This window comes from Paramormyrops kingsleyae, chromosome 8 (genome assembly GCF_048594095.1).
Source record: "Paramormyrops kingsleyae isolate MSU_618 chromosome 8, PKINGS_0.4, whole genome shotgun sequence".
Classification (NCBI taxonomy): domain Eukaryota; kingdom Metazoa; phylum Chordata; class Actinopteri; order Osteoglossiformes; family Mormyridae; genus Paramormyrops; species Paramormyrops kingsleyae.
The window spans coordinates 25,504,467-25,516,527 of record NC_132804.1 but is presented as its reverse complement, the minus strand read 5'-3'; the positions used below and the strand labels follow the sequence as shown (position 1 = coordinate 25,516,527).

The following is a 12,061-nucleotide window of genomic DNA, read 5'->3' as shown; positions in this document are numbered from 1 at the left end:
GACAAGACATACAGTAATGTGCGTTCTTCTATATTTTAATGTCTTTAATGAGCAATTCTTCAAAATTAAGCACTTCCATTTAAATATGTTACCATGGAGAATTTATGAAACCTACGGTTATATCTGTGTAACTCAGACTTTGGCGAGACTCCTTGAGAAAGTGGCAGTGCCGAATTTATTCATTTATTTAAACGTTCTTACGTTTGTTAGTACTTTTTCAATAGCAAGAGAAAATAAAATTAAACTGTTGCATATTGAAGCTATAACTTGAAACCCCATAATATTTCTGTTACTTATACAGCTGGCTTTGTTGTTTTGCTGATTTTCTGGAAAGGACAGAACCGAAAGCGTTTTTTCCGGAATGCTACGTCAGCGGACTTTCCATTTGCCGTTTCGCAGTCGGGAAATTCTCTTTGCGTTCTAACGAATACGGAACTTAACTTCTATATTCAATACGGAAATTAAACCAGATATGTGTTACATCATTCATTAATGTTCCCATCTACCATTCCACGTGTCTATATTTAAAAAGACAGTTCTAAAAAAGTATCTATAAAATGAATAGGATCACTTAATGTTTTATCAATAATAGTAAATTATTGTTTAAAATGTTAATGTATAGTTTACACATACATTTATACGTAGATTATGTATGTATAACAGTATAATCCTGTATTTTTTTCAGGATCTTACACTCGTTCTCTAATTTATATTTTTAAGTTTTTGTTTCAAAGTTTTCAAAACCCTCCAAGTAATCAGTAAAATGCAATTCATTCGTTTTTCATTGTTTATTCATTGCAGGGTCGCAGTAAACATTCCCGTCCACCTTACGCCACACACCTAACTAACCGCGTGCTTTCGGACTGCGGGAAACCCGCGGAAAAACATAGAGACCGTGCAATCCCCTCACACATGCGCAGAACCGGGGGGATAAGAGCCAGCAGCCTGGGGAGGTGCTAACCGCTAACAAACCAACATGCTAAAGGTCCGGGATTGCGTTTACTTTATTCATAAGGGCGCGTAAAGCTTCATTTGTGTTTTCCTTCTCGATGAGTCACCACGCTTATCTTGCAAGCCTTTGTCGTTAGCATACTTGCGTAGTCTCCCCGAGTTTTTCCTTCTGTGCGTATTTCTCCCTCCTCCTGGGGGCGGGTCCAAAGAAAAGGATCAAAATACGGTACGTTTTCTAGTACAGCTCGATCGCGGCGCTCGAAGCGTAGAGTATCGCAGCTCTTCACTTTTCTCAGCGGTTTATTTTATTTAATCCTTCGGCGTTTAGATCTCAGAAGGATACATTTGAACGAGCCACCGATAGTTATACTTCGCCATCACTTTTAGCCGCTTTTTCTCGATTGATCTCCGGCGAGTTATAATCGCAGACATGAAAATCATCATCCTGCTTTTAGTTGCATCTGTGTACGCTGAGTCGGTAAGTAAAACTCATTTTTTTGTACATAGATTATGGTTAACTACATTCTCAGTTAGATCACTATCTGTATTCGTGTTTTAAATAAATTTGAAATTCGAGGTAGGTAATTTTTATACGTTTTTGTCTTCGGGGCACGTTTAAAAATACTAAACAAACACATCAGCAACGTAGTTTACTGGAATAGATTGACGATATTTAAAAGAATAATGTTTTGGTTTTGGACCACCGGGCTGTCGAAATTCTTTGCTGACGACTTTGCTGGCACACTAACTAAAACGTCCTTAAATTTTGCCTTTACTTGAAGATTACAAAGGGTATTTGTTGGGGGAAAGCAGATGGGCAGCGTGTCTGTATTGACGCCTGGCAGCTTTGTGGTCTGGCCCTACCCCGGCCAACAGGCTGGTCGTTTGGGAGGGACATGACCACCTACAGACTACCCTGGGAGGGGTCGTCTTTAGGCCGTTTACCTGTCTATTCACAAGTGAGATCCTGTGCTGTCCGACGACCATATATTCATATGGCCCCATCTGTTAGTCTTTCGCAGTTGCTTCATATTGGGGTGCTTTGTCAGTAGTAAACTTAATATCATGGGAAGCTGAGTATACAGGTACTCATTTGGAGAAACTAGGGTTTGAGGAGTGAACGTGACTTCTCCAAAAAGAAGTTCAATAATCTTTGTTGCCTGACGTCAAACCGTGTCATCGCTGCAAATTTGCTAGAAGGCGATCTTTCCATTTCCTTTCGGAAAGTCGACGGCATCCTACTGCGTTGGGTCTTTTCCAGGTTTCCCCGTGCATTCCGAGGGGGAATGACCGTGTACTTTCTGCTGGGGTGGAGCGCAGCCCGTCATCGCGCACGGATCCGCGGCGCGTCTCTGGCTCGCTACCGAGCTGCAAAAGGGGAGGCTTCTCTAAGTGAAAGGTCTCGCATTTCAACCCCCCCGTCCCAACCCGATCCGGTTTCTGAAGAGGTGGGACGCCTTCGAGGAGCACAAATCACGCTCTTGTAAACTACAACTTGGCTCTCGAAATGCTTTGACCCATGTTACAGGAATTTATTTACTTTCCTGTGGGACGACAATCACTCATAGCATTCCCCCCTCGAGTTTTTGTCTCTTCTCTCTCATCCTAGCTACCAATGGTAGACTCGTGTGTGTGTGTTTTTCTTTTTTGGACATGCAGTAGTTAAGGGCATAGTACATGATATTTGTCTTGTCCTGACTGCGCTGTAGATCACGCGCATGTCCGCTTTGTGTAGGTGGGTTCTTTGAGTACTGACCATGTGCAAATGCCATGCTGTTGAAGTCAGAGGGTGGGGGCTGTACCTGCTGGCTTTCCCCAGGGACAGATGCAAATTTCACAACTGACACTTTTTTCCCTTGGCATACATGCACTTTCCAAATTGTCTCCATGTTGTGGTTTTGCAGCCAAGACGTATTGATGGGACCTTTAAACTTTGCTTAATATCCCTTGTTTCTGTAATGTTTGAGTGCCAGACTTTTAAAGTTGTGTAATTTCACGGTCCAGTTCTTTATCGCCTAGTAGTTGTCTTTCTGGTCAAACAATGGTACATGATTATATGACTTAAGCTTGGAATGCTATTTTGCTTTGAGTGGTCTCACAGGTTGTTTACAGCAAAGGACTGTGCCACTCCATAGATTCACCTCTTAAGCGCCAATGAACCAAGAAGAGTGTGTTACATTCCTCAGACCAATGTAGAGGCCTCCACTACTTTTTTTTTTTTTCTTTTTTTTTTCATTTTCCTGTGGAATTTGACCCCTGCTGACCTTGACTGGCCCTATTGTGGGATTTCACACACTTGGGCAGATTTAAATGGTCAAAGCCCCTTCATTAGTCTCCTTTTAGATAGTGGGCTCCTGGCTGCAAGGACACACTTTTTTTCCCCCCTCTTTCTCAGAACCCTTTCTCTATGTCCAGCCATTGTGCCATTTCCCTTTAAAGTTAAATTATGTCCAGGCGATCATCTGGCACACTAGGTTGCTCCCTCGCCAACGTGGATGCGTTAGTGTTTCTTGTGATGTGGCCTATTGTGAGATCTTCAAACAGGCCTAGCTCTAACCTTTCCCCAGTATGACCAATACCTGCCTGTGACGTTTCGGTTATAACAGCCTGTGGTAGTGTGAACTCTGGACAAATGCGTTTAAGTATTGGTCTGTGGCCAAAATATGTTCAGAATCATTTTTGTAAATGCCTTTCTTCCATTAAAATCAGCACTGTGTGCCACAATCGAGGATTTCTGTCCTTAGTTGTATTTGTCTTGTTTGCAGTGTCTATATTTTAAGGTACGAGATCATTTGCACCAGAATGTGTTTTTTCTCCCTCTTTTTAAAATTTTGGATGAGTTCAGTGTCGATGAAAAGCTGCGCAGACGAGACGATAAATACTTTCACCAGGACGTAATGATGGTTCCTGCTTTGCGGTCCACTGGGCTATAAAATCCCTTTTGGAGGCTGGAATGTTGGCATTGAGAGTGAGGTTTTGTTCAGAACTTGGGTTAAAAGAGTTAAAAAAATTTTCAAACCTCCCCCCTCCCCCCAAATAATTTTTTAACTCCTCCAAATCAGTGTGTTAGGCGAGAGTGTAGAATAGTTTCGAAACTTTTAGTGAATGATCTAATGACTGCTTAAAAAAGATTTTTTTCTTTCTTAGGGTGGTTAATGTTGCCCTGAAGTATACAGTTTCCCCCCACGGCTTTTGCTTAATGTAAGTCATTTGATCGAGGCTTTCTGCACGCCAGACACGCCCAAAGTACAAGCTCTGCTCTGTCTTTACCATTGTCAACATATCTGAAAGGGACGTTAAAGTGAAGCACACACTCATTGTATGTAATCATATAAAGATAAAACTGGAATAATGGACCCTTTGTCCTGCCTGGAATGTCAGCTGTGAGTCCTTTCGCCCGTGTCGCTGTTTTGTTGCTGCCATGCTCACTTTATTCATTTGTTCATTTTATTTATTCGTTTGTTTTGGTGATCGAGAAATGTTCTGCAAAATTATCCTCTCGCTGTTGCCCAAACGAGTACTAGGGCGACATTGGTTCAGACATAGTCTGGTTCCTGTGATAACACGACCAGGTCCCACATGTAATCCGACATAAGTGAATAATATTTCTCACTGCGTGGCTGTTGCAATGATGTACGACGCTTGAGTTTGATTAAAAAATTCTTCAGGATTACCTCTTCTAATCCTTACATGTAGATGTGTTCTGTTCCTAACTGAACTGTAGAATCGTGGTAGGACGTATTGCACAAACTGTCCGTACAAGCCAAGGACTGTACTTAAAAGTATGTCTCATACTCAGTGAAAAGTTTTAATGAATCTAATCACAGTGCTTTACCGGTCCAGTTGTAGAAGACTCTCCGGTTCCTGAATACTTTGGATCTTCTTCCAGACCTTGTTACTTAGTCAAAGTTACTTCTACCACTGGAACCTCATGTTTCTGTCTAGCATTCTGAACTGCTGGAAGTGTAAGACCAAAAATAGTCCAGTGAGAGTGGAAGGAATCTGGGAAGCTCCTGGTGAATGTGTGAACGATGGGGCCCTGTGCAGGGTGTAGGCAGACAGCGGGTGGATTTGGGGGGGGGGGGGTGTCAGCTGACATGCTGAACAGCACAAATCTGGCTGATTCAAGCAGGGTCCTCGAAGAGCAACAAGAAGCTGGCCATAACTGTCAAGCAGGGGCCTGCGGTCACCTGGGCATTCTTGAATGAAGCCTTTCATTAGCTGGGGTGGGTTTGCATTGTTCTGCATTAACGGGCCCAGGAGCAGCTAAACTCCTGAAAACCTGACTTCAAAGAGTTTGGCTTCTCTGGATGTCGGAGGGTCGTTCTGAGAAGTAAGCATGTTGCGATGAAGGCTGTCTTTAGCTTGCTCAGGCTAGTCATCCGTGATTTAGCTAGCTATGAAGCGCTTATAAGTTGCTTCGATAGTCATAAAAGTACTGTGATGTCAAGGTGGAAGTTCTTTGCTTATTTGTAAACTTTAAAAGCTGTTAACTCAAAAATGATTGGAGTCTCTGAAGAGGAAGCAGTCCTGCTGTTTCTAGGAGTCATCACTGTGGCATTTTGTGTCAAGGTATTTGTAAATACCCCTGGGGTGTTTTGGGGGTTCAGCTGATGTACTATATAAAAAAAAACCACGGGTGTTTTTTGTGCTCGGTGGTGTCTTTGGTTAAGGTTTCAGCAGTCACGTGACGCGCCTTACAGAAAGCGGGAGTCAACGTGAATCATGTCTCTATAGCTTCCTGTGGTCGTATTGTCTCGGCTAAGCTACTTTTTTGAAGACCACATGGTGAGATGCTGACAGGTTTCATTTCTGCTTATAACCAGTGGGGGGAAATCCTGCGGCATTCAATTAAAATGTCACCTGCGTGGGGATTTCGGTGAGCGGTTTCCCCATATGCAGTTCGGTAAATGTGACAAACCAAACAGAGAAGGCCTGTGGGAGAGGTGTCAGCCCTAAAAATTGAGAACTTTGAATTGCTTTGTGTTTTGAAAAACATTTTAAAAAGTGCGGGCCTTATCTTATTCTTTCAGTGTCCATGAAACGGTAGACATTTCAAACTACTAGCCTGGAGTTTGAGGATTTATGTTGGAATGTGGGGTTTTCCCCCCCCTATATTATCTTGGGTTGAATGAGGTCTGGTTGGGTAGATGGCTGGGTGTGGGAGTAATTACACAGATCTACAAAGCCTTCTGGATTACTCTGGGAAATAAACAATGACTGTTTGAGTTCCTAAAATAAGCAATCTGGTCTCATGTGCAATTCAAACCCTATTCTGTGTGCAATTCTAATGACGTGATTCTGACTTTAGCCTGCAGGAACACATGGTGTGTTGTATCATGTAAAAATGTGTCATTTTAAAATGTATGTTTTGATAGGGAGCAAACTGAAAGTGTGTGGTTTTCTGTGCTGTCTGATAATTGGAAATTTTGGCCCACTGAATACCTTGTAGATACCTTAAAGGCTTTTGACTTCAAACCCCCTGAATCAACAAGTGTTTCGTATTTATCATGTTATTTTGTTTGTGTTTCACATTTAGACCTCAATATGACCGTAGTTTCTGACCTCATGCATGCTAATTTAAAGTCCATGGGTGTGTTAACGGGGGAATCAGACACACTTCCGGCTTCACGTGCATTATGTTCAATCAGAAGTTTTCAGTTAATGCAGAATTGGGCACATAATGGGTTGTATGAATGTAAATATTCTCATTAGACCATCTGTCACTGATTACAAAGAGGTTATCTAGATGGCGTTGCTGCTCTTGTTATTGAAGTCAATGCCTCCCACCCCTTTAAGACTAGTAACCATTACTGAGGTTGTGGATTTTATTTTATGTTCTCTAGTAACGTGAACAAGGATGTGACTTGTCGGGACTGGAAGCGTGAATGTTGTTGTTTGCTATCAACAGGTCGTTGTCGCTCAAAAGACTGCGCTTTTGTCGATAGATATTAATGAACGTCCTGCATGCTGTGGCCTGTTCCAGGATTTTCCGAGATTAACACAAAGACAGAGATCCCAGTACTTGGGAGGAGGATTCCAGGGGCCTGTACTACTAAGCAGGGCTACTGGCTACAGGGTTACTGGGGTAACTTGTCGGATTTAAGGTACCACAGTTTAAATGGACTTCATATTCGTTCACATTTTGCCCAGACTACCTTAAATCCGACAAGTTACTCAGATAAGCCAGTAACCCTGCTTCATAGTACAAGCCCCAGGTGTAGACTATGCAGGCTGTAGTTGTTGTCGTTGTTTGTTTAGTTTTGATCTATTTTTTTAACTAAAGCCTTTCGCTTGTGTGACATGAGCTCGGGTGGCCTAAATGTCTGAACACACGCGTCTTGTTTCCTTGGATTTTTATATCCCATTGCCACTGGCAAGCGAAATGGGATTTATTTGAAACTGAAACAATGGTTGGATACGTAAGCATTTTCTTTAGCGTGAGTGTTTTGACTTTTTGATGTTTAAATTTCGCTGTTTTATGTTTCGGTCGGGGCCACCTGGCTCCTACAACAGAGACGTTCCTGTAGCATGACGATACCGAAGAAAAGATCCTGTTTAGCCCTGCTGCAGCAGAACAATGAACAGGGCAGGAGTGCTTCCCTAATCAGACGCAGAGCACATATTTGAACAGCCCAGCACCAGGTGTTAACAAGAGCTTGTTTCCTTAGCTTAGCAATCAGGGCTAATCGACCCAGTCGATGATATCAGTGGTCACGTCCCCACTTTAACCCAAACACGTTCTGCATTAATGTGCCCCAGGAATCCCTAATGTCTTTCTTTGTGTTTCCTTTCTTTGTTCCTTGCCTAAAATTGACTGTTTGCAGTTTGTTTGATTAATGCCATTCAGAGTATTAATCCCGTTGGGTAATCTAATCAAACCCTTTTAGCAGTCTGGGTAATTAGATTAGGGATTTATATTTTGTTAATTGGTCTTCTCTTCGGTCACTACTGGATTAGCTTTACTGTATTGGTCAAACTATGTAATTGGTGGGGACTAACTGAAGTTTGTTTGTTCTGATAACTTTCAAAATGCAACAATCACCCAATGATATTTAGTCATGTTGGTGCTGCCACCTATTTCTTTACCTTTATGATGGTTATCGTTGTAGTTGATGTCTAAATGGTGTGTGGTTTTCCTTTTTTGTCTTCAGCAGGTGAGGGAGACTGAGACGTGGATTCCCAAGCCAAAACCTGAGGATCTTCAGGAGATGCTAGTCTCTTCTGGTGACTCCCCTGTTGACCCAGACTTCACATCTGACCTGGATCTTGATTTCAATATGGATGATGAAGATGATGAGGACTATGACATGTCTGGTTCTGGAGATGGAGGTATATTTAGTTTTTCAGCATTTTTTTTTGCACAATTAGAATGGAAGCACAGCTCCTCTACACATTTGTTGTTTTTTCTAATCCATTTTATTTTCTCCACAGATCTGTGGAGCAGCAGCATCATTCCCACAACTAAGGTATTCCCCTACCTCATCGATCATTTTTTTTCCTGTTTTGCATTGATTTGTTAGACGTGTTATGAAAAGTTACCATTCTGAATGTTTAAATATAAGAAACCTAAGCCTGTAAACGTACCATTGAGTTAATGCAAGTGACAAATCGTTCCTCAGCTCGATGTGAACGACAACAAGATTCCAGATGAGGACCAGTCGAATAGGCCTAGGGTCCTGGTCAACGACGACGAGCTTGTAAAGAAGAATGAGGTTGCTGAACTGGCTTCGGCGGACCGGGGGAGCCAAATGCCAAATGTGCTGATGGCCCATGCAAATGAAGACATCTTCAAGAAGACCGAGGTTGTAGCAGGTGAGCCCTCGGGGTGTCAGGGTGTGCTGTGAGTGACTGAGGAGTACCTGATGGTATTAAATATAATGCAGTATGTGACCTTACTGTTAAGTGTTGACTGTGAATGATCTCATGCTTTGTAGTTTGGCCGTATTAATTGACAGCTTTCCTCTCCCCATTAGCTCTGATTGCTGGGGGCTCAGTCGGGTTGGTCATCGCCGGCCTTCTCATCCTGTTGCTCTTCTACCGCTTGAAGAAGAAGGACGAAGGGACCTATGACCTTGGAAAGAGGCCTATTTACAAGAAAGCTCCCACCACTGAGATCTACGCTTAGGGTCGCATGGAGTTGTGCGACGGTGCCTTCAAAACACAACCTCTCTACTACCTGCCTTCTCCAAATCGCCGACAGCCTACTGGTCCAAGAGGAAAAACTTCAGATCAATCACTGTTTTTCTTTTTTGAAAACTGAAGTTTAAGAATTCACAATCCATAAATAAAGATGAGTGAATGGGACATTTCCCTTCACGAGCTGTGTGGTACAGAAATTTTCGCATCTTTTTGCCCAGCCTTAATCTGAACTGTCGAGACATGTAATAGTCTTCCCTCTTTTAACACTACAACATCCTTACATGCAGAGCTTGGCATATCTTTGTTTTAGTTTAAATCATGGTGCACCCTCTTATCTGACGCTCAGCCATCTTAATTATGTGGAAACTGGTGCTACGGGGGACAGTTGGAAGGCTCTACTATCTTAGTCACAGTAACTAAAGTTGAGCCAATCGCACAGCCTAATGTATGGGTTTGAGTTGACTTGACCTAATCCTCCTTTCCTGGAGATCCTGTTCCATTCCAACAGCCAGGCTCATGTTACGGGGCAACACCTTTTTTTCTTTTTAATGATGTCAGGGTATATGTGTCCATGTTGTACTGTTACATTTGTAAATTGATTTTAAATTGTATTGATCATAATGTTTTGACTCCCACTACAATATTTCAAATGAGTTAAACTTCATTGTAAATGTATAGCCATTTGTAAATTAATCTATTCCAGTTTTCTACTTACTAAATATTTAAATACCAAAATATTATTTTTCCAGTTCCCAGTGTCATGTTTCTTTCCAGTTAAAAAGTCTTTACATCAGAAATGATTTGCTAGAAACTACCAATGCCAGTAATAGTTGCCAATACTAACTACTTTAAAATGTTTTTATTTTGTGTTAGTAGATTTTTTTTTTTAAATTTTATTTATCTGTCAAATATTGCTTTTTCAGGTTGGGATAGCTTCCCTTTAAGCTGTTTATGGTGTTTTTTTTGTTTTTTAATATACACAAGTTTAAATTTCTGAAGCAAAACTGCTGCTGTTTCTTATACGCAGCGCTTTTATTTTTGTAGAAGGAAAGTAAATGTTCAGGGCTGCTTCGTACTGGAGCCGTGTCACTTGCAAGGAGGAAAAACATTATATATCTGCTGCTTTAAGTGTTTTTTTTTTTTTTTTTTGTCTACAGTAGATGTGAATCTCTCCTCTAGAGAAGTCAATGAATCATTGATTTCATATAACAGGTTCTGATCTCTTTAAAGCATTTTATGCTTATTTTCTTCTTATAAATTATTTGACTTTTTCTTCATGCCCAGTGGCTGGTGTTTTTATCTGCAAGTGTTAAATGGATTAATCTTAAAATCTGTCTCACAAGACCGATTTTTTTTAAATTGTTTTTTTTTTTTTAAGTAATTGGTTCTTGGGTATTGTATGGGGGAGTTGGCCTCCCCTTAAGTTTTATTGTCCCCCATGGGTCACGTTTTATGGTGGACTGCCTGCATTGCTAATAAATACCGACAAAGCTCTTGGTAGTGGGGTGGGGGGGGCGGGTGTGAATCCCTAATTGCAAGGGAGCGTTCAAAAGGTACAGAATGTCATCCGTATAATACTGATAACTGTGTGTATGTCGGGGGCAGTACGATTCGGTCGGTGTGATCTGCAGAAATCTTATTCCTATGAGTCTCCTGTGCCCCTGACTAGCTGGTCAGTCCCATCTACGCCAATTCTGGCGTGTGATTTATTTTTTTATATTTTTAATAACTATCACCACTGGTCTCTCATCCTGTCTGCAGTGGGTTTGGTTTTCCGTTTCTGAATGAATCGAGGCCCTTTGCCAAAATGTGGTTTTGCGGGGGTTGAATAATGTCTTCTGTGAGACAAGCTCTCTGACAACTATGGTAGATTTTTAAAAAAATAATAAACGGGAAACACTGCAGTGATCTGTTGTACTGTAAATGGTCTATAAAACACCTTATGCTGTCATGTACTTGTCTGCTCACTGATTGAATGAAAAATTTTATATTTTGTTATTTCATATTTACCGTTTTATACTGGCATATCTAAGCTTTGCATAGTCTGTGGAGCCACATCGTCGCCTTGGCTGAGAAAAAAAGGCGTTAATGTGAGATGCAGCGTGTCCTGCCTCTCAGTGACCAGCGAGATAACGTTTGTACATACTGAAATCTTTATTCTGTTCTCTTGTTGATTTTATTAAATAATTGAGGAAAAAAAATGTTTGCAGTGTCCCGAGTCTTCTTTTCACATGGTGAAAGTTCCTGACTCGTAATGGAGGGTAATGGAAAAGAAGCGTAAAGTTGCCTCTCGGAGTCAAGGCCAAGCCGAGAGCTGCGGTTGCGTAAGACCCCCCAGCCGCAAAGAGTACGGGAAGTTATGGTTGTTTGCTGGTGTCTAGCAAACGTGTCGACGCACGCCTCGAGCTCCCGGACTTGCTTATTGTACTGTAAAGGTGATAAGGAAATATGGTAGGAAAATAACAGGCAACGGCTAAATTAGCCAAGCTGCATTAGTATTGTCCCTCCGTCTTTCTGCGGATGACTACGGTGGTGACGTCAATGTCCAGGATCGGCAAGCAAAAGCCTCATTAAGCCTTTAATTCAACACCTAAATACTTATATTTAATAAGCATGTAATCTCAAATATATAATCACTAGCAAGCAGCCTTGCAATTTGTGCGCAGTAAACGCTTAGATTGATTTCATACGTCAAATATAATACGTCTGTGGCTTAACACATCCTTGTTTATTTTTTGTTTTCAGCGCTGGAATGCGCAGTTTTCCTCCTGATGGCCCCATTATTTATGAATTATGTTGTGTTTTTCCAACCCGTAGCCGCCAATCTGCTGTTCACAGAGCAGAATTTTGCTCTGTTTTACTAGCTGTAGATCTTACCGCGTAGTTGGTCCAACAAGTAGTGTACTGGTTAATCGTTAACTAGGCAAACAATGGGACGTATTTTTAAAGCAAACTGCATTCTTGTTAA

General features: G+C 41.6%; 1 protein-coding gene across 2 annotated transcripts; it reads left to right on the top strand.

Moving 5' to 3' along the window:
* Positions 1-999: 999 nt before the first annotated feature.
* sdc4 (syndecan 4) lies at positions 1,000-11,296 on the top strand. Of its 2 annotated transcripts, none has more exons than XM_023799741.2 (5): positions 1,000-1,429; positions 8,109-8,283; positions 8,386-8,420; positions 8,574-8,766; positions 8,928-11,296. In XM_023799741.2, the coding sequence occupies exons 1-5, from the start codon at positions 1,382-1,384 to the stop codon at positions 9,077-9,079; spliced, it is 603 nt and encodes a 200-aa protein (XP_023655509.1). In that variant the 5' UTR covers positions 1,000-1,381; the 3' UTR covers positions 9,080-11,296. The 2 variants fall into 2 exon arrangements, with proteins under 2 accessions (XP_023655509.1, XP_023655508.1); XM_023799740.2 differs by having other exon boundaries at positions 1,004-1,429; positions 8,106-8,283.
* Positions 11,297-12,061: the final 765 nt, after the last annotated feature.